The sequence below is a fragment of the Manacus candei genome, unplaced genomic scaffold (genome assembly GCF_025592945.1).
Source record: "Manacus candei isolate 608988 ecotype Guabito, Panama unplaced genomic scaffold, ASM2559294v1 h1tg000014l, whole genome shotgun sequence".
Taxonomy (NCBI): domain Eukaryota; kingdom Metazoa; phylum Chordata; class Aves; order Passeriformes; family Pipridae; genus Manacus; species Manacus candei.
This window is the reverse complement of record NW_026138062.1, coordinates 50,585,843-50,608,364: the sequence shown is the minus strand read 5'-3', so window position 1 is coordinate 50,608,364 and position 22,522 is coordinate 50,585,843. Positions and strand designations below refer to the sequence as shown.

Here is a 22,522-nt window from a genome sequence, read left to right as displayed (position 1 = left end):
GTGGTTCATACCACCTTGAATACATGCACTGGCATAGAACAAACCACCTTCAGGGTACTAGTTTCTTTCCATTGACAAGAGAGCCAAAAATCTGCTTAGACCAGAGGTTTGGCTGGTCCAAGAGGCTAAAAGTACATTCAAAAGTATATGTTGACAACTCATGACTGATTCTCATGAATTGCAGTTTTTCATCTGGCAGGAGGGTATTCCCTCAGTCTTTTCCAGCAAGCTGCAAATATCAGCTAATTAAAACATCATGAAAGGCAAGACTGATTCCTTATAATTTTTGAAAAAGTGAAAAGTTGTCCTTAAAATAGAGAAATCCTACTTTGCATGAAGCAATTGTGTTCACAGAAAAAAGACAGCTCTAGCCTTAAAAAGTAGAGTCTTATGAAGAGCTTGAGAATTCTTGAAGAACTGAACTTTCTAAGTCCTTCCCTGGCCACCTGATATCTCCCACAGCTACAGAATTATTTCCAAATTTCCTCTGACCATTTTCTTATGAGTGTTTATTTGCCTGACAAGACAGGGAAGCAGAGGGTCACCTGAGAGCACTGGTTACTTTTACAATAAATCATTTTTATTTTGAACTATTATGAAATATGATCATATGAAGGAAGAGCATTTCTAGTTTTTCCTGCTAGGATGAACACCGTGAAACTATACACAATGGTGACGTTACACTGTCAGCACGAGTTTACACTGCTCATTGTTTATTGAGGTGAATGGGGAGTGAGTCACGTCTGTCACAGCGATTGCCTCAGCAAACTTTGCAAACTCAGGTTAGAATCAGATCAGGGAACACTGTTTAGGAACTTTCCAATGGCAGTGTGGGCTTTCTGGATTATTATTTTCTCGTTGTCATTCTGTTTTGTGTAATTTCCTCTTTTACCCTCCATTTACTTCTGTTTTGTGGAATTTTGAAGCTGTGAAGAATGAATGTATGAACTACTTGAGAATCTTGCTGTTATAAGATTGAGGTGGGAGAAGAGCCTCCTGAGCACTTTGATTGCCAACAAGAAGGATTCCAGTGCTGAAAGCTTTGAACTCTGTTTGCTATAGCAAAGCAGAAACATAAGTCATCTAAACCTTGCAATATCCACCCACGGAGGGAAATTAATAATATTCTTCTTATCTTGTACAAGAGAGAAAAGAAGTCCAACAAAAGTTGTGGGTTATTTTTTTTTGGCACTGGTTGAACTTCAAAATGGTGCAGCAAGCTGGATTACAGATTTCTGGATTCCCTGATCTCATGACTCATCTGCTGGACTGCCTGAATCTCTCTGCCCAAGTCACTTTTTTTTCTTTTCACTCAACCTTCTCATTTCAGTGAGACCATTTCTATACTGCCACCTGACCACAAGTAGTTGTTCCCTTTCTATACCTGTGCTTCTGGAAATACTTTAGCCCAATATAATGGTCAACTCATGGGATTCTGGAGTGCTTGGAAACCATGACAGGCTCTTTGAACATTACAAGGGTAGAAGTTTGGCTTTTGATGCTTTTTGGCAAAGAAAACAGGTTTCCCAAGGTATATTTTTCTGCATCCTGCCAGGAAACAGATAGCCAACATGTAACTAAAAAAAAAATTAAAAAAATCACAACTAGACCTGACACAAAAGGTCACTAAATCAGTTTGGGGTTCTTGGATTCAGTAACAACAATGTCATCTCTATGTCATGAGAAATAACTTCCTAAGAACTATGGAATCATTGAATGGTTTGGGTTGGAGGGCACCTTAAAGATCATCTAGTTCCCAACCCCTGCCATGGGCAGGGACACCTTTCTACTAGGCCAGGTTGCTCAAAGCCCCATCCTGGCCTTGAACAACTTCCAGGGATGGGGCATCCACAGCTCCTCTGAGCAACCTGTGCCAGTGCTTTACCACCCTCACAGTAAAGAATTACTTCTTTATATATGATATAAACATGCCCTTCAGTTTGCAGCTATTCCCCCTTGCCCTATCACTCCATGCCCTTATCAAAAATCCCTCTCTAGCTCTCTTGGAGACCCTTTAGGCACTGGAAGGGTCTCTAAGGTCTCCCCAGAGCCTTCTCTTCTCCAGACTGAACAACTCCAACTGTCTTTGCCTGTCTCCAAGAAAAGAAACAACAACTCAGCTGACTTCATCTTGTCTGCTCTTAATGAAATAACTTACCATAGAATCATAGAATGGTTTGGGTTTGAAGAGTCATTAAAAGCCATCTAGTCCAAACCCCCTGCTTTGGGCATGGACATTTGTTAAATGATCCCCAGGTTTTCCTGGCAGATTGCTTTACCAAGAGGCTGGGATAAGCTTGGACATTGCTGTGGCGAGGAAGGAGGGGACTACCACCCCCTGACGCAATGGAAAAGAAAACCTGCAGCGCACTGATGTCAAAGCCAAGAACCTATTAATAACTCCTCACACTCTTAACAGCTGGGCAAAAGAAGACATATAACAGGCAAAAATGCCATATCTCGAACAACATTCCTGCATGGGCATCCTTCTCATCCCTCTACATAAACACTGTTGAAAGTGTGTGCAACAACAGTACCTTCCACCTCATCTCTATACCTCCTGAGTGTTTTTTTTTCCAAGGAGTTGTGGACAGCTGGGAGGAGCGACATCCTCCATCTGCAGAGCTTGTTACCTTGAGACTGCCAGACTGAAGTCTTGGCTACACACAGGAGTGCATATGTTTGGCTAAACCTGTTTTGAACAATTTATTTCACAGTCATGAAGGCTATGTAATGCTTTTATTCAGATTTGACTGTGCTTTTATCTCATTTCAGTATGTTTGAACCAGGTGAAGTTACGCTGAATTGGACCATTACCATATCAAAATTAGTATCCACCCCTATAGGATTTAAGCTGGATGCCATGACATATAACATAAATGTCTAAACCTCAGTTTACATATCTCTGAGCTGTATGTTGGTTTTGCTGCCATTTTATATATATATCTATGTCAATGGTTATAAAACTTTTTTTTTTTTAATGCCAAGAAAGCCTCAGTGAACTGGATCTTAGTGAATCCAGTCCAGGTTGGGATGGACCAAGCGCTGTTGGTAAGGAGGAGTAGTAGCTAAATGGCTATAAAAGAGATGGATGGATTTATTCTATTGCCCTATGGGCATGTGCCCATCACTACACCCCTCTGGTTTGGCACTCCTCCCAGCCACATCAATATGAAGAACCAAGACAGGACTGGCTGAGGGTGAGACATAATTATTTCCAGAAGCAAGCCCTTAGGATGTGTTTGTGGGGAAGGCTTGCAAAATCTGAGAGTATTTTCTGGACTGGAAAGGAGAGCAGTCTCCAGTGTGACTAAACAACCTGCTTTCAAGAAGAGCCCTTCAAAAAAGCCTGTGAAGAAGAAGCAGTCTCACCCCTGGGATTTGTAAGGGTGGCATCAGTGCCTTTGCCTCCATCTCCGCAGCGGGTGTCATCAAATGGGAGGCACTGATCCCCAGTTCCAGCCAAAACCTCTGAATTCTTCACAATGTCTTTCACTGATGTGGTTGACTTGATTTTATAGATACGTCGGCTGTTGGTGTCGGAGAGGTAGATGGAGCCGGTGATTGGATCTGTGGTCAAGTAATACTTATGAGCTGGGCTGTGGCTGAAAAACAAGGGTATGACATTATTAATTTTTTGGATTATTTGTTTCCTTGAGACAACAGGCAATGCAAGCACTTTAGAGAGTGAAAACACACAGGGTAGAGAAACACTGGGAAAGTGAAGGAGTGCTGTATCGGATAATGTTAGAACAGGGTGTGTTAAAGCACAGGATCCTGATCGCTGTGTCGGGAGTGCTCTCTGGCATGGAGGGAAGCAACCAAAGGAAAGGGCTCTCTGACCTGAGCCAAAATCATGCCAGGAACTACCAAAGGTTGAGTCCCAGTGACTGTGTTTGCTTAATTTACTTGTTATAGCTATAGTCCTGAAACCGGTGTTAGTGCAGTGCCAGAAAGTGAAGGGAAATGAACACTAGGGAAATAGAACAAATAATAATTAAAAAAAAATCTTCCCTCCCAACAAAGATCCTAATGCAAACCCTAAAAGCACTCTCCCTGTATAAAGCACCTGAAGATACATCCTGCAAGATCACTTCATCAAGGCTCATTTGGTGCTCTTGCTGACTCCAGAAAAGATTCTGAAGTGCTGTACTGCCCTGGCAAAGATTAAGGGAATCCTACCATTGAATTCAGATGGCCCTCAATGATGAGAGAAACAAAATAATTCCCTGAGTGGCACATTTTTCCCCAAGTAATGCATGAACTGGGATTAGGCTGAGGAACCCTAACATTGGTCCCCTGTTAAACCCCGTTCACTCACTGCTTCCATGGACATAAAAAAAGGGTGGCTGAGGAAACAGCGTGAGCAGACAGAATGATAATGTTTTTAGCTCCACAACTGCAACACTAAATGAGCTCAAGACTGAAGAAATTAATAGACTAGAATCCACTTTATGGAAAGCATCCAATGGGACTGGCCAGAAAAAAACAACCAGATGAGTTTAGACATAACTTAAAAAACTGTCTTGCAAGAATTTTACCTATAGTTTAATATAGATACTTAAGCTATTAACTTCCTTTATTAAGTGTTTACTACTAGTGTGTACTGAACTGTATCTCTTCTAAGCCTGAAAACAATGGATTAGACTTGTAACTCCTGCTGCATAAGTCTCCTTCCTTTTAAAGAAAGGCTAAGTAATAATTAGAACAAGTATGAAAGTGTCTACTTGTCATGGTTTGAGAGCCTCAAAACTTCAAGGGTCACCACCCCCTGGGGTTTTACCATTTTATAACTTCAGGGGGGAAAACTGTTTCCCCCCACCACACTACTATTCTCCAGAACACTTCCAAGCTGTCCAAACTCATCAAGTCCCAAAAATTCATAAAAAAAATCTAGACCATAGTTCACTATTTTGCACTTAGTGGAACTGTTCCAGGAGAAGATGGTTAGAGACTTGAGTGTCAATCATAGTTGACTCTATTCCTCCTCATAATAAGAAAATTCTTTTGTCTTTCAACCTTCATGTTAGGAAAATAAACCATTCTTCAGACATGTAAAAACTAGTGAATTATGCTCGGCTTAAAAAAGCAGTAAGTTAGATCTTCATTCAAATTACTTAATACTTTATGGGGGGAGAGGGCAAAGCACCTTTCTGATTTATTCTTGAATAACCCTTGTGATTTATCTTACCAAAGTCTGAACAGATTTCATCTCTGCAAATGACACTGATTCTTGCTAAATAAAATGCTCTGACCTTCGAGACAGCTCCAGCCTGACAGTTCAGTCACCATCTGTATTCCTTCCCAATGACAGCAGGCTGGGAGGGTATTATTTCATTTACCTGCATGTCACTCACACTAAGCAAGTGGCTTCAACCCCGGTGGAAGAAGTTCCCTGTGGGAATCCATCATCCATTTTGATGAGGGCCTTACATTTCCTGCTGACTGTCCTAACAAAGCCCAGCTGAAAGTCAGCTTTTGAGCTGTTCATAATCTGTATTTTGCATGACAGGTGGACAAGAGGAGGACAGTTTTGATGGCACACTGTAATCCTTTAGCATCTTTGCCTGTCAAGCACAGAAACCTTTCCCTGAGTCTTACACTAGGCTATCAGCAGATGGGCAAAGGTAAATTTTGACTTCCTCAAAGAAGAAGAAAAATGTGGGCAGAAATGGAAGTTCCTGCTCCTCTCTCCCACCACTATCATTGGGATTTATTTTGGATTTCACAGCCTCACTCTGGTGCATTTTATTATTGATTATAACCTTCTGTAAAAAAAGAAAGATCTTAAAACTCTTTCCTATTCCCAGCTCCTGTGCTAAATAGACACTAAAACAAACTGTTGACAATAGTCAAGCTGGAATTTACTCCACTAGCCTCTGCCAACAGTTTTCAATGCTATATGGGGAAGGTGTCTGCCCTTGCACGAATTGCACAGTGTTACACACTGAATCTTTTCTTTATCACTTTCAGATCTTTCAGGATGAGAGATGTTAAATAAACATGTTAGTCATGTAAAAACTCCCAGACTGCTTCCCTTCATCTGTGATAATGCATGAGCACTGCAGCCAGGAACACTGGGCCTTTGTTTTTTATTTAAAGCCACAATCAATAGGCAAATCTAAGTGGTAAACTGGATTGAACTGAACAACAACTGAAATAAATCTGCCTGGGGTGAAGCAGAGAAGACTTTCATCCTCTCTCATTGCTCAGCTAGACAAGGGCCCAAAACAAAAGACAGGACTTTTTACTATTCAGCAAACATAATCAGTTACAGTATTTGTAGTCTTAGAATATTTATCCCTCATATTGACACTACTACTAGAAAAGGACTGTGGGGGAAGAGCTGATATCCCATTCAGAGTGTTCCTTTAGCTATTACACTTTTTTTAGAAGAAAGCCTGAGCATTGTATTGATATTTTAAGCCCCGGAAGCAACAATCTGAAGTTTCAGGGATGGGGTGGGCTGGTCCCCAGCCAAGAACAGACACTTTGGTGGGTATTTGTGGGCAGGATGGTGTAGTCACTGGGAATGAGGACAGTTTCATAGGCAGAAGTTCTGCAGGCCAAAGTGAAATGGAGGTGATATTGCTTTCCTGAATGCTTGTGATACAGTGATATGTTGGCAAATTATAGGGAAAGCTTCCAAGTCCACAGTGATCCCTGTTGTTCGGGGTTGCATATAGACTCTCCCACACATCTGTCTTGCTCCCTTACATTTATATTCTCATTGTCTGGAGAGGATGGTGCCAGTACCATTTGGTACACCAAGGAACTCAAACTCCATTTTAAAGTGCTTGTGCTTTACATGATTCCTTATACAGACACATGGGGAAGGAAAGGGACAAAAAGTTGGGTGAACATGCAGAGATGTGACACTTATGGATTCCTTCAGCTATACTATGATAGATGCACAGGCTTTGAGCAAAGGCTGATATTATCTGTTTGGGCCCAGAGCCCATGTTTTGGAGGAGTCTGAGGAAGGAACCTCCTGCTCCAGAGTGGAAAGCCAGTGAGAAAAGGGACAGGGTTCCTGGTTTCAGCCAGTTCCTTACAGTACGTCAGCACAGCAAACTGCACCTTTTCATTGGCTTCTCTCAAATGCCAGGGTATTCATATCACCAAGCTTCAGATGGTTACAAGGTGGATGCCTAGTATCAGATGGTATCAGAGCTGGCTGCCTTAACTCTCTTTACAGGCAGTGGAGAGAAATATAATCTTTTTGGGTAAGACTTGCCTAACTATTTTCAACATTTATTTTACAAGATGAACTGCATCTTAGTTTCTCAAATACAAGAGCATCTACCACCTTCTCCAAGGACAACTTTTATTATTGGTAACAGTACAGCTCTGGTTCCCACTGTGGTCAACAGACAAGAGCAGTCACACACCAAAATTATTTACCCATAAACCACTGATCTGAATAAACCCCTGGGGCTTCTTTAAATCTGATGTCCCTCTTTAAAGACATGAAACCAACTCTAACATTTTCTGTGCCAGCTACCCACTTCCCCTGTGAGCGTTACTGGCCACATGCATTTGCTGGTGACTAAAGAACTACCAAATTCCTGCAGCCAACTGGCTTTTGTTCAGTGGGGCTGTTTCCATGGCTCCATGCTAAGCACCCTGCAGCTCAAAACCAGAGGATTTTATTGTAGCTTGTGTGAGGTACTGGTCTTTTTTCCCTGGGTGACATTCAGTAGATTAATATGGAGGCCACACAGCGCAGTGAGCTGAATTTACACTTGGTCTTTTAGTGTTTGCAGTTTGTGTGTGATGCCCAAAGCTCTTCTAGTGTCACACACTGGATAATAAAACTTTATAACAGTGCCATAAACCAAGCCAGCAACCGCAAAACACTTTTGATCTGATCCTAGGGCAGTTTTCTGGGATCTCTCTCTTTGCCACTAATTGTAGATTTGTGTCTCTAAGGTATGAATGGAAACAAGAAAGGAAGAATAAATTTAAGTGTGGCCACTTTTTGCATATTTTCAAGACAGAAATACCTCACTGCCCTCCACGTTCCTGCAGAGCAGGTATCATTATTTAGTGATGCTTTTTGGCTTTCCCTTTCCCCTGCACTGAGGAAGCTTTTGCATATGAATTTCAGCTTTTCCAAAACACTAAGACTCAGTCCTGTGGATCTCACCCTTTGCACTGTTGACCTTCATCGGTGTTAAGTTTAGGACCTTCCAGTTCAGAGCACTTGAGCTTTAGCTGAGACTACACCCACTCATTTCCCTGTGGCTCAGGAATGAAGAGGTTTCCTAACAAGACATATTATGGCAAATGACATAGAATAGACACTAAATCAGATAGGTAACTCCCTTAATGTAGTAACAGATGGGAATATTTGATCTGGATCTCCTCACCTCCTCCCTCCCTGATTCCCCTTTGGCCTGCATTGGAGCAGGCGTGTCTTGGATTTCTTTCACTTAATCTCTCAGTTTTTAGGAACTGCCTAAATGCTGAAGCCCTACCAAATTTGTAAGGCTCTGATGGCATCTACAGCATTTGTGACCCATATTTCTTCCCTGAGTTACTGCTTTCATATATAAAACCTCTTCTCAAAACAGATATTCAGATGCTGCCCTTCACAGACAAAGCAGGTGCACTTTAGTGGCTGTGTACTTCTTGGGCATTAAGGATATAACCTGGCTGTTCCAAAGAGAAATGAGTTTTTCTATTGCCTTCAAATGATGTGAAAGAGGAGCTGGGGGCTGGAACTCAACCTGATGAAGACAGTCAGTGAAAAGGTCTTGAGTACCAACCTCCCAGCCCTGCTAATAGATGCTTTGGGCCAGTCCATTATGCTGTGAAGCTCAGCCCTTCATTATTGTTCTGGCAATAAGACAAAAACCTAGTTTTTACTCCATTTCATTTCCAGGCATGCAGATAAAAGGAACATTTCTGGTTTTGCATAGCCTCTATGAAGTCAAAGAAGCAGTACATGAAAAGCATGTAGCAAGAAAAATCCCCAATCCCAAATACAAAAGAAAACTAAACACACACACGCAAAAAAATCCCAGCTCCACAGTCTAAGCTTCTAATTTAGAAAAGCAACCAGGGAGAAGGATGGGAAACCTGTCAGAGTCAGAGAAGTCGTTGTAAACACAGGCAGTGACAGGAAGTTGACATCTTCCAGAATGAAACTGATTGGATCAAACCCACTGAAACTCCAGTGAACCCAAGTGACAAATATTCTTAGTGACAAAGCTCCAATTTAGGAGTCTTTTTTTTTCATCTTGTTTTCTTGTCATTACTCTTTTTTATTGCATTTCCTGGCTAAGGTTCTGAGTTGCACTACCTCCTATCTGAGTCTGACAGACTTTCACGTGCCAAAGCTCTCTATGAAGAGCTCAGACTGAAAAAGTTACAAAAACTTACTTCCCCCAGTGGGTGGTGCTGGGGGACATATGGATCTTCATTATGCCCATGAAACGCCCCAAACTCAAAAGGAAGAGTTTTCACTGTATGAGAATTATTTTTGCATCCTAGCTATTCCAGTGACCTGTATCCTGATGCTGTTCCCATTGTACTTTCTCGGTTAATTCCCACCCGTTTTTCCTTCCCCCCTCCTCCTCTTGTTACCCTGCTTCTCCTGCCTGTACTTCCCCTGTCTCCAGCTATAACAGCTCATGCAGAAGCCTGCACAGCTCAGCATTGTGATTAATGGCTCCCAGTTCTGATGACTGATTGCCTATGCCAGTTTTAATCATGCCAGCTTCATTTGCTATTGAATCATCTGGAAATGGCACTTGTGGCTCACTGTGTAACAACATGCAACAAGACAGGGAGCAGCATAAGAATTCTCCACTGGTTGGCTTACCTATGTCTGAAATCTTTATTTCTGACAGAAGACAGGAAAGCAGGGAATAGAAGAAAGAATGAGGTGTTAGCAGCTTGGTTCGATGCATTATTAGCAGATTGAAAACTTGACAGTAACTGTATCATACAATGCAATAATAAATAAAGACTTAGCTGGAATGACACTGATGTATTTTATATTGGATATTACTTGGCAGTGAGCTCACTTATGTACTGCTGCATATCACAAAGGAAGTGTGATCTCACCTGCTTGGAGTTATTCACTTACGTAAGAGATAGGACCAGGCAGATTTTATCATTGAGTGCAGCACTGAACTAAACAGATGTAGATGCAGATATCTTTACAGTTTTTTTCACTCTCAGTGAAAGAAACACCTTGTCATTTACAAAGGTAACTTAAGAGTTGCACAGTTATGGGTGGCAGTTCATTGCCATAACCTCGTGAACTCCTGCCCAGAGGACTGAAATTATGCTGAGCTGGACATTTTTCATACATCTAAGTTACATACCCAGCTGCAGCTATCTACAACCCACAGTGTATTTGCTTTCCAGAACACTACACTCAAAAACCACCCTCCCAAACAAACCCCAGAGCCAAATAGTGAGGATGTTAATCTCAAAGGAGATGCTGATCTGAGAAGACACAAGCAAACTCCATTTAGTCCAAATGCAATGGCTTTTCTCCACAGCTTTTAGCCAGCCGACATCTGAACCCACTTACTTTATAGCACACCAGAGTGAAGAAATGTTTATTAGATCCAGTAACCTAAGTGTTTGCACAGATGAAGCAGCAATCGTTCCAGCAGATTTAACTCTGGAGTAAATTTAACTCTGTGGCTCTACACAACAGCCAGCAAGGCCACTCTGTCAAGGCTTCCAATTTTCTCTTTTCCAATGAGAAAATACTCTGCAAAACCTCTGATGGGTCTGGTATTTCCACTGACAATGAAACAGGGATTGGGGTTTAAAATTGTACTTCTGGGACTGAAACATTAATCCCACTCAGTTGCAATGGGATCTGGGTTTACCTAGACTCTTCTGGAAATCTCACCTTTGGTCATTAAAATAATTTTCTGGCACTGGAATAATATTACATTCTTTAACGAGGACCAGGTCTGAAGGTTTATTCCAGCTTCCCACCTTACAAACATGAGAGATATTATGGTCTCATGTATCAGGAAACAGAATAGCCAGAATAAGGTTCCTGCTTGTTTGCTCAAAAGGTACCCCAGTCCTCTGAGGTGTGTGTACCAAGGTAGTTTTCTGTAAGCTCCAGCCGTGTGGTGGCTGGCTGGGCTTTTTTTTTTCCATACAACATGATCTACAATGATGGTTCTGTGTGCCAAATAAAGACCTTCAGTAAGGTTTAATAATTATGGCATATTTGTAAAGGAGGGATTAATGGGGTCTTGCGTGAATTTTGCTGCAGTCCTTGGAGAAATGAAGTCTTATGTTTGTCCTCAGTAGGGATATTAAATCTGAGTAGAGGAGGGAGGGTCTTACTTTGCAGAAGATTCGCATTTTCAGACCAGATCTTGAGAGGTAAATGGGAATGTTGAACCTTCCTACCATGCTAACTTCATACTGACTTCTCAGGACCTGAGTTCAGGCCTGTCACAGAGAAGATTCATTCAGAAAGACTCCTTTAGCTCTACCTGACTTTCCTGTAGTGAAGTCATTATTAGTAGATTGAAAACTTGACAGTAACCGTATCTTGTCTGGCCACACAGAGCCCAGAAGCAGGTCCCATTGAGTTGAAGTGGATAATTGTATTTATTGTGGAAATTCTGGATAGGAAAAATATCTCCAGTGAGGTCAATTTGAAATGTGGTTCAGTCACAATTTATTTCATTTTCTCAGAATGTGTAACAAATCCATACTTTTCCCTCTGCTTCCTTGTTTTTAATGAATGTTCCTCCCCATTCCTCTCTATTTCTTCTAACATATTTTTTTTGCTTTGTTATTTGGGGTTAAAAGGAAGCTCTTCACTTTCAGATGCTCCATCTATATGTTCAGCCTGACACTGCTGTTCAGTTGGGAACTGAAGGGGGTTGATACATTTGTCACCTCAAAACCAACTAGAAAATCCCAGTCTGTGACTGCCTAGAGTGATCATCTTGTCTCAATTATGAATGATTATCAGTCTTGACTAAACTCTACATATGATCATCAGTGCTGTGTCCTAAGTTTAGATTATCTCAGAGGCTGCTTGTTAACTTCCAGAATTCCCACTGGTTTCTGACTACAGGAAAAGGCAGAGATCAGCACAGCTTGATTTAGCAGCACAGAAATGTGTCAATACTTTTGGCGTGTGATTCAGTTCTGTAAGAACTTGCTAGGCCTGTGTTTCTCTGGTGTAAATCAAAGTCAGCAGAGTTGCAGAAGAGGCAAATCTGGACAGCTTTTTCTCTGTTTTGCTGTGTTGTTTGCTTTTTTTTTCCAAGAGTTTTGCTCATTTTTCTTTTGGGTACATAGCATTTTCGCAGAACTTAAGAGCATAATTCTAACAGCCACATTCAGCACAGTGTACCTCAGCTCCAGTATGTTGGTGACATTGCCAGAGGGAAAGATCCTTCGGATGTAGTTGAAATCTCCAACATAAAGGCTTCCATCAGACCCACATGTTAGGGCAACAGGAGCCAGGAGTTTGTTCCCATCTGCCAGACCATTGCAACTTGGACAAGAAATGCTACGTCTGCGGCCGTTGCCCATAATGCTTCCAATTACAGGCGGCTGCTGGGAAATGAACTGGTTTTCCCCATTTCCTTTGTGCAAGATGCCTAGAGAGAGAAAACAGTAATAAGGAGATTAAAGAGAGACAGGGAAACTGAGACCAAAAGCAGCACAAACTGACAATGCTGGATGCCAACTGGAGAAATTGTCAAGTAGCAAGGACTTTATCATCTTTCATAGTATTGTTTCGTGATAGTTTGAAATGAGGAGCCCCTTATCTGAATTATTTTTTTTAGACCCATTAAATTTCCTGCAGAAGAAAAATGTGTAGGGAGAAGACGATCGTCTTTACCTTTGAATGAAATACACTTTTCAGCATCTCATGAACTTTTACCTGCCCTTTCTGTGCCTCCTTGCCCTGTAATTTGTTGTCTACCAGGCAAAAAAAAGAAATTACATAGCTCATGGAGAGATAAGGGACAGGAAGACCATGGGACATTCTCTAGAACCATGTTTCATCTGCAAAGTTTTAGAAGAGCTCTGCTTATGTTTCCTCTAAGTGCAGTGCTCTCAGCAGTGATGTGGGCTGAATTAGACGTTTGCTCCCATACCACTGCTATTATCCAGAGGGATACAGTGCTTCTGCCTATCAGCTTTTAGGCCTCCCTGCTGCAGTCCTCAGAGTCTTCAAGGACTCTGGAACTTTCCATTCTCCCTTATGACCCATGAAGACTCTCATTTTGCAAGTACACTAGCACACTGGAGGATGCGTCTGGGTGGATTAATGCTCAGTGACAGGTCCAATCTGAATAGGCTCCCCTTTGTTATTTTAGGAATATTTTCTTTGTTAATACCCTTGTTTTGCAACATCACAAAGTTAGACAGGCCAACATTCAACTACTTCATGATGGCCACCTTCTTTTACATTTTTTATACCAAATCACTTCTAAATGTAGGTTACTAGAAATAATTTGTTAGTAAAACACATGAGAGAGCAGATGTGTTGGTTTTAATTCCTTTCCTTTCTTTTAATTCCTTTTCTTGTATTCTTAGTGAAAAAAAGAAACCAGGTCTTGTAATGCTGCATTATTCCTGTTATGTGTCACCAACAACCTACCACTTTGTATGTTGAGGGCATGGTGTTTGTCCAGGGACCATCCTCCAAGTTTGGAAGCATCAATTTCATAACCCTGGAGCACAGCTGTCCTCTTCTCCCACAGAATCAAGTCTGGACAGGATTCATACTCATAACCTACTGAAACTGTGAACAAGAGAGAAAGAAAAGGCCCCCCCAAGATGAGCAACCCAGAAATGCAGTGCCAGGACACACAGAGTCTCAGCTGAGCAGGGGTAGGAGCATTTCTACAGGTGACTGCTAATTTAATTGAAAACATGTCATCATGATAACACACAGTCCTAATATTTTTTATCTTTAAAAAGTCCATTCTGCATTTAAAAAGGCCAATGCAGTTGTAGATGTTGGGCAAATGTGCTAAAAATTTAAAAGGCACTGTTTTAAAGACATATTTTAAAACAATGGATATTAGGATTGGGACTTGATGATCCCTGGGGGTCCCTTCTAACACAGGATATTCTTTGATTGAAGTGTGTAAACCACTGCTGGACTCCCACATGGGAGAATTTTACTTCTACCTACTTTCACTGGTCAAAGACTGCATGTCAGGAACTTGCTAAAAATCATGATCTTTCTTGGAAAGTAAGGACTTGCACAATTGATGCATGGGGCAGCAAGTCCCTCAGAGGCAACAGTCTCAGACCAGGGTGACTTGTGGTCACTGTTAATGTCAAAACTTTGCTTGCTGGGATGCCCAATCAGAGCTGTTCAGGAGAAACTCCACTGAACGTGCTGGAGTTGCTTGAGTAAAATTATGTCAGTAGAAGGAAAATCATGTTTTTGACAGAATAATGACTCCTTTATGATTTTCTCAGAAGAAGCAGGACCAGTTTCATTGGTCTGCTTTTCTTTAATCTTTATAGCTGAAGTAGAGCAGAACTGCAAGTTCCACACAAATGAAAAGTAATTACATAGATCTTTTTTTTTTTTACTAGAAAGAAATAAAGATCTGATCTTACAAATTTCCTAGCCTCTTTGAAAAGTGCTGAGCACCGAGAGAACTCAGGATTCCCCATCAAACATAGCCTTTTGCAGAATCAGACTGTATCAGAGGAAGACATAAGTAAGGCTATGAAGGCTCAATATTTTCCACTGTTCTAGAAATGCGAATCATTGAAAGCATGACTGCTGATGTCCTGAGACCTGCTTGAGTGCTCTGGGGCTGCAGAGCTGCTTCATGAAGCACTCCAGGACCCACTGCTGACCTAGCATCTTAAAGAGCATGTAAGCATAGTCTTTCAGGATATGCTACGGGGACACATTTCTCAGAGTGGACTCCAAGATGGGTAAGGCTCAGCAGCTTGTATCATCCAGTCTGCTCAAGGTAGCTGAGCCTGAGTGAGAGGAGGAAGGCACTCATTCTTCCTTGTGGAAAAACAGGTATCCTACAGCTCTTCTAAAGGAACTTATCTTCAGTTGAGCTATGAGGCATCAGTAACCATCCTTTTGTCAACAGGAGCTGTATTTGCTGATCTGGGATGTCTCCCATTTTGCTAACACCATTTCCTGGTAGCCTGGAAGGTCTAGTCTAGACTCTGTTGAGGACCTGTAACTGAATGTTCACTTGGTGTTGATGAGATGGGAAGCAATCACTACAGAACTGCATTACCTCTGCTCACTAAACAGCCAGTTTGGGATGGCATTCTTGAGCGGGTAACAAAGGGGAAAATAAGATTAGAGCAATCCTGAAGGTCAGGCAAAAGGAGGAGTTGCAATCAGGGCTCGGTTCTTGGAATTCCGTTCAAAGCAGTGCTGACAGTTTTTGGCTATATGTGAGAGGCAGCCAAATGTCTGTAGTCCCAGTTCATTCCTTCTGTATGAATTTGCTGGTAGCAGCTCGGGATGTATGTGCTGGGCCACGAGCCAGAGAACAGATAAGTATTCATACCCTGTCCTTGAAAGTGTTCAAGGCCAAGTTGGATGGTGCCCTGGGCAACCTGATCTAATGGGTGGCATCCCTGCCCATGGCTGTCCCTTTCAACCCAAAGCATTCAGTGATTCTGTGACTTATCTATTGGGGAATGTGTGCTGTTTGAACAGCTGGGCCAAACCCTCCCCAAGGAAGTAGCAGCAAATCAGCAGGGACTATTTCATGTGTTTGCAGTCAGACCATTCTGATCTACTACAGGTCTGTGCCTTGCCACTTAGCTGCTTTTAAAAAGAGACACAAACCCTGGGGTCACTTACCGAAGGCTTCTGAGAGCCCATACACCTTCTGGCTGTAAACGTCTGTCTTATCCCAGATGAAATAATAGGACAGGTCTGGAGCTGCTGCAAACCACTTTCTGAAGAGGCGTCCCTCAACGGCCACCATGAGGTGGACTTTCATGAGGTTGAAGGGGATGGTGGGGTGGGTCATGCTGATCCGCAGGACTGATTTGTAGCCAGCTGTGCGACTGCTCAAGTAACTCACTTTTATTTTACTACCAGAAACGTTAATCTCCTCTTGTAGAGCCTGTGGAAAAGCAATCCATGAGGTGTCAGATCAGCAGCGAGCAGACAGGAAAAGGCAGTGAAGCTGTAATTTATCAAACACACCAGTATAAAAGCTCTGGCAGACATGTCTAAAAAGGTACTAGTAGGCATCGAGTATGAAATCATATATGTAACTTATTGGGTTATTTATGGAAGCCAAGGAATGCCTCCCTCTTTCTCCATCTCTATTACATGGGAGAAGAGGAAACCAAAGTATCACAGTAGGTCAGGGCTTACAATGGGACTCTTAAAAGGAGTTCCAGGACACACAGTGAAAGGAGCTTGGTGTCGGAGATTATTCCAGCCCAGCAGTTTAGCTTCCATTTTCTGTATTTTATCATGGTAGGCTTTTGTGGCTACTAATTTTTGTCTCCTGACTTATTTTTCCTAATAAAATATCAAGGCCTACTTGGCCTGTATCCTTAAGGATGTTTCCTGGCCCTGATCATAACCTGCAATTCTCTCCATGACATTAGTGAATCCTGTTTCCACTCTCCCTCCTCTGACTTACCCATCTCTCCTTTGAAACTGCTCCTTGCCTACCTCACCTTTGACCCCTTTCTGCCTGAGCTACCATTTACCTCAAGCCTTTTTTTTTTTCCTGTGTCCTAGTCCTTATTTTCTGACCTCACGTTTGTTCCTACTTACTCTGGTACTTGCTTCTTACCTGTGTGATGAAGCTATCAGCCTGACCTATCACTTACAACTCCTTTCCCTTCCCTTGCAGTCCTCCTTCTCTTTCTTTTCCAAATTCATCTGTATTCTAAGTGAGTTGCTTCATTTTCTCCTCCAGCCATGAGTGTGGGCATTTCTGGCTGACTAGGACAGTTATCTCATTTAAGAAAAGACTTGAGAAACATTAAGGAAATTTTTTCTGCCCCTGGTCTGCTTTGAGAACAGAGAAGTAACAGTAAAGATGGGATTTGCAGATAATATAACTGCTAAAGTATCACCAGATCTTAAAATTTCCTCTTCTTTTTTTTTTTTTTTTTTTAGCTGGAGAAATGCTCAGAAATTTTCTAGAAACTGATACCAAATACATCCCTGACACAGTGCTGATGCTCCCATGCAAATACTGATAAAAAAAATCTTAGGAGAAAAAAATTGTCTCTTTCAAGAAAATTTCACTCGTAGGTAAGCACCCAGTGTGCACATTTTCAGCACAAGTCAGCAACCTTCAGTGAAGATTGAAACATGAAGGTAGAAGCTTAGCAGTGAGCTAGAAACTTGGTCTGCTAATGGGATGCGTTAGAAGGTCAAAGCTGGCACTTTCCTCTCCTGTGCCAGTGTGCTGAACCCTAAATGCTGGGAAAATGCTTCCCTAGCAATAGTCAGCTTTCTGAATATAAGGGATGTGGAAGCTTGAAGGCAGGTGAGTCACAAGATCCACCCATTAGAAAGTGATCATGGTGTGATTCTTGGGATTGTCCTGTGAAGGGCCAGAAATTGGACTCAGTGATTCTTGAGGGTCACTTCCAACTCAGGAGATTCTATGATCCTCGTGTCTTCCAAGTTATGTCACTCCTATATCCAGATCCTCCTATGTGGAAGCAGCAAACATCCCTGGTGTGATAAGTGGCTCATCTCTTACAGGTTTTCTGGTTAGTGTTACCAATAATGACAAATCTTGTAATCTGCACCTGAAAACACCTCTTCTGAGCTATTATCCAAAGCCCCAACACTTTTTCAAGTGATAACTAACAGGTTCTGAGAGTTGCAGCACTTGACAAATGGACACATCCAGCAGTTAAAGCCCCATTCCACTGTGCTCATAAATATTTACTTTCTCTAATGTAGCCATTTAAATTTACATATCTCAGTGCTTAAGAGGCTGAAATATGACAGAACTGGGAAAACACAGGATTTTTAAAATATATTTTATGAGATCAGCAACAAGCTGGACTGGGACTAGGCTCAGCCAGAACTGAGCTGAGCCAAACCGCTGTAAAGGTGGTCCCTTGTATCAAATCTATCTTCATATGTAATCCCACTAGGAAAAAAACAGGCAGAAATAATTGTCACAGAGGTACTATTTGGAAAGTCTGGTTCAGATCCCTGTCAGAAATAATTATTTCTCTCTGTCATGATCTATCTCTGCTGTCTACCATTCCAAAGAAAGGGTCAGCCCAACGCTACTGAGCCACTGAGCAGCACAAGGGGCTGTGTTTAAAGGTGTCTGCTTGAAGAAAGGGTTCAAATAGAAATTCAGTTGATCCAAAAAAACATTTGTAGTTTGTAAGTAGAGATAAACTAGCAACAAAGCACAGCATTGGTAGGGGAGAGTATAATCCAGTAGGACATCAGTGGGAGAAGAGGGGAAAAAAAAGCTTTAAAATACTCTGAATGCACTAAAAGTAACAAGAGCTGAATTGTGCCCTTATTTCTATTTGATAATTGCTGTTTGGCCCAGATACATTCATATGCTGTGTCTGTGGGCCTTGAGAAAGATTCTTAAGAGTTTATCCCAGCCTAACCAATATAATCTGCTCTATTAAAGGGGTCCAGCCACCAGGCTGGGTAGGCAGAAGAGCTGCTGCTTCAGGCTTACCAGGCATTTACACAATGTAGCAATTTTCACTGCCATGTTCCCTTTGCTCTGTGGTGTTGATCTATTCTTGTGTTAGTAACAATTCTACTCTTTGCGTGAGACAATGTAGGAAATCTAATTTCTGTGTGCTGGGTTAACACTAACAGCTACTCTTCACTCTGCCAGCAGGCAGCAAGGAACAGTCAGTCTTTTTTTTTTTTTTAATAAGATGCTCAGAGGGAATTTTGAGAAAGAAAAGCATTTAGGGTCTGATTCAGGGGCCTTAACATAGACATCTAGTATTTTTGAGCTGTTCTATGGTATCCAAAACTTCTGCAAAGGCATGACAGCTCTGACATGGACCTCCTTGAAATCTCCACCTTTCTGAAGCTACAGCTGGAAGCCTGAAGGGACACTTCAGGGCATCCTTAATGGCCCCAAATCTGTCTATAGGCACCTGAATCAAACATTAAAAATGCATTATTTGGTCTCTTGAACGCATCCAGGTAGAAAGCACTGCATTTATTTGTTGGAGCTTATGAGGGTTTTATCTACCCACTTGTCAAAAATCTCTTTGCCAGCCCTGGTATCTGCTTGTCACCTCCTCCCAGCTTTGTGCTCACACCTTTTAAACTTAACATTTCCCTACTGAGAACTGTGTATTATAAAATGCAGCTGCAGGAACTGACAGCTAGGTTATTTTTTATTGTATGTACATCCAGTATAGAAATGAAAAGTAGTCCATTTCTGAACTGAAGTACAGTCAGGACTCTGTCACAAATCAGATTCTCTTGTAAACTCCTGCACCACAAACTCCATTAACCTTCAGCTATCGATATTTGATGTGGAATACTGGTTTACAGGTTTTAGCTCAATCATTTGGCACATGGGAAAAGTACTGTTCATCATGTATGGGATTCATCTTAACTTAGGAATCTAAGTTCGGCATCTCTTCTGAAGTGCTCTTTTAGGTCTCCCCACAAACAGCAAACAGCAGAGATAGACTCTTTAGAAGGTTGATGTTGCCATGTAAACTTATGAGTGGGACTCAATTCCAGTTTAAGGCATCTAAATCCAGACGTCAACTTATAAATATGCTCATGTGAGGTAGGCATATAAACATCAATTATAGTCAGTGGAATCTAACTATTATCATCAGTGAGGGCCAGAAGTCTTAACTGATCTGTAGGCTCCACTGATAGTACTGATTAAATTTCTGTCAGCTTTAATGGAAGCTCAGACATCTAGCACCTCTCCCAATGACTGCATGTGAACTCCTTAATTAGGTGTCATAATGAATCCTTCTTAGGTATTATATTCCATAACTACAGGTGTCTAGTGCTATTTGAGATGTCTAAGTGATTTGACATTCACAAGGATTTGGCAGATACAATGCAGGACACTGCTAGGGGGATCATTCTGGAGTGGCAGTTGGAGGCCAAGCAGGATATCAGGAAGACATTTAAAATGGCACTAAACATTTATGATGAGGGTGGTAAAACACTGGCACAGGTTGCCCAGAGAGGTGGTAGATGCCCCATCCCGGTAAACATTCAAAATCAGGTTGGACAGGGCTCTGAGCAGCCTGATCTGGTGGGAGTTGTTTGTGGTCATGGCAAGGAGGTTGGACTAGATTACCTTTCAAAGGTCCCTTCCAATCCAAACCATTCTATGATTCTAGGATTTACAGTCAAGAAACTGTATCAAACCATTGCTTATGAACTACATCACTGGCTGCTCTCACACTAGAGAGAAACATGTGCTTTTATTAAAGAGGAGTTTTAGAACTTTTTAGTTCAATAGATATAATTAACACAATCTGACAAGTATCCTACCAAATAATGAGTGAGGTTATGATCATAGTTGCACTGTATCAGATATTTTTTTCTTTCCTAGGCAGCACTGAACATTACCTTCACAGTGTTTGCTGGTTTAGAAAAAAGAGATGTGAAAACTGAACCAAGAATCTGCACTATGGTAGACTTTAAAAGATCTGGGACTTAATTGGTAATTATGCTGAGACAAACGCAGTGACTGCAATTGGAAATTAGTGTGAGGAAGGATCACAAGATTTGGTCCAGAGGGAAAGGTAAAGAGACCACTACCTTTATTTGTTGCTGGGTTCAGAACCTGGTTTATTAAAATTAGAAGATATAAAATTACTTCTTTTCTCATTAATGGTACTGTAACTCCAGTGGAGTCACCCAGGAAGCACACAATTCGTCCTTATACTTTTTATTGTTGGCAGATGATTATTTGTCACTAAAGGGAATACTCAGGACATGCTGAACTCTAAAATCCGGGGAACAACACTTCCAAGAAAGTAAAGCTTGAATGCTGGTACATCCAGATATTTCAACAGAGTAAGTGTTTTTAAGGAAAATCAATAATTTGGTTCTTTGGACTACTTGGTTTAAAACCCAACTTTCCATTTAGCAAAATACCTTAAAGCAGATTACTACACCACTTTATCTGACCTACACTTCCTTAAAAAGTAGGAAAACGGGGATGAGTAATTAAAGGTAATCCTTTTGCTTTGCTCATCTATTCCAAATATCATAAAAGGCAATAAAACTGAGGTGCTCTGCAGGCTGGCCCTTTGCCAACCATGTGCTGACTATGTCTCAGCAGCTTTGTAGAGTGAGGGATATGACTTCCAACCATGAGAAGGTTCATTCCAACACTCCAACACTGAGGTCCACAGTGCCCCACGGGTGGAATTTGCTCCTGAACAGAAGAAAGGCATTAGAGCAGGAGCAGTCCATCAGCCTGGCACCAGGCATATTGAATGCCAAAGGGCTGACCAAGGGCTTGTTGTGGGTTACACAAGGGTCCCAGCTCATGTGCTGTCAGCCACAAGTGCTTTGCTTTCATCTCTCAGTGATAAGAGAAAAGAAATCTTTTGGTGAAGTGAGTGCTTGGGAGCAAGTGCTACTGGCAAATGTCTGAAAAATGGTGTAACAAACAGAGAATGCTTCTGTTTAGGAAAGTAGATGAATAGTTGCATTTGTGTTGCTCAAAGCTGCCAAAAGAAGCACAGAAAGGGGTGGTGAGGCACTGGCACAGGTTGCACAGAGAAGCTGTGGCTGCCCCATCCCTGGAAATGTTCTAGGCTGGGATGGATGGGGCTTGGATCAACCTAGTCTAGTGAAACGTGTTCCTGCCCATGGCAGGGAGGCTGGAAAGGGATCTTTAAGATCCCTTCCAACCCAAATCATTCTACGATTCTATAACTCTATGCTTCATTGTCTCCTTGGCTTATACAGTTCATACCTGGATTTCAGGAACAATAGGACCTTTCTCTGAGCAGGAAGTTGCAAAAGCTGTCAGCGGAGACGGAGAAACCACAGGGTTGGGCCGGGCAAAGTTACTGAGGTCACAGCTTGGGATCTCATTCTCTTCGTGCCTCATGACTATGGTTTCCATCACAAAGAAACGATCCCACGGCAGCCACAGCGTGTGTTCCTGGGTGATGAAGGGAGCCCGTTCAAAGTGCAGGATAATGGAGATTCCACCAATGGTAACAAGATCAAAGCTGTTTTTAAGAGATGGAATACAAAGTTAATGCAAGCACCACGCCCTCTGTTGGTAACAACTCCCTAGCAAGGACCCCCAGAAAAATAACTGCAAGAAATATCATCAGTCACATTTTATGAGCCTAAAACCTACAGCCCAAATAGGTGTTAGGTGAGTAACAGCAAGTGGCAGAGGCAGGAGTACAAGTTCAGCTTCTTAGCATTTTGTCCTCCTGTATATTAAAAACATACCCACACCTTTTTTGAAACAAATATTTATATTTTTGTTGGTGCTTTTCTAGTACTATTTGACCATACATACTCTTTTTTTTTTAAAAAAAAAAGTATTTATTATCCAAACACAGTTAG

General features: G+C 41.7%; 1 protein-coding gene across 11 annotated transcripts in view; it reads right to left on the bottom strand.

Annotated features, from left to right (window-relative positions):
• Positions 1-22,522, bottom strand: part of TENM4 (teneurin transmembrane protein 4) — a 600,622-nt gene that overhangs the window by 56,224 nt on the left and 521,876 nt on the right. For 7 of the 11 annotated variants that reach the window (XM_051778647.1, XM_051778642.1, XM_051778650.1 and 4 more), the window contains 6 exons: positions 21,912-22,173; positions 15,824-16,091; positions 13,619-13,762; positions 12,359-12,608; positions 9,830-9,850; positions 3,373-3,605 (listed from right to left, as the gene is read on the bottom strand). In XM_051778647.1, the coding sequence (XP_051634607.1) occupies positions 3,373-3,605; positions 9,830-9,850; positions 12,359-12,608; positions 13,619-13,762; positions 15,824-16,091; positions 21,912-22,173 (1,178 nt within the window). The remainder of the gene's footprint in view (positions 1-3,372; positions 3,606-9,829; positions 9,851-12,358; positions 12,609-13,618; positions 13,763-15,823; positions 16,092-21,911; positions 22,174-22,522) is intronic. The other 4 variants (XM_051778649.1, XM_051778644.1, XM_051778651.1 and 1 more) reach the window with 1 other exon arrangement.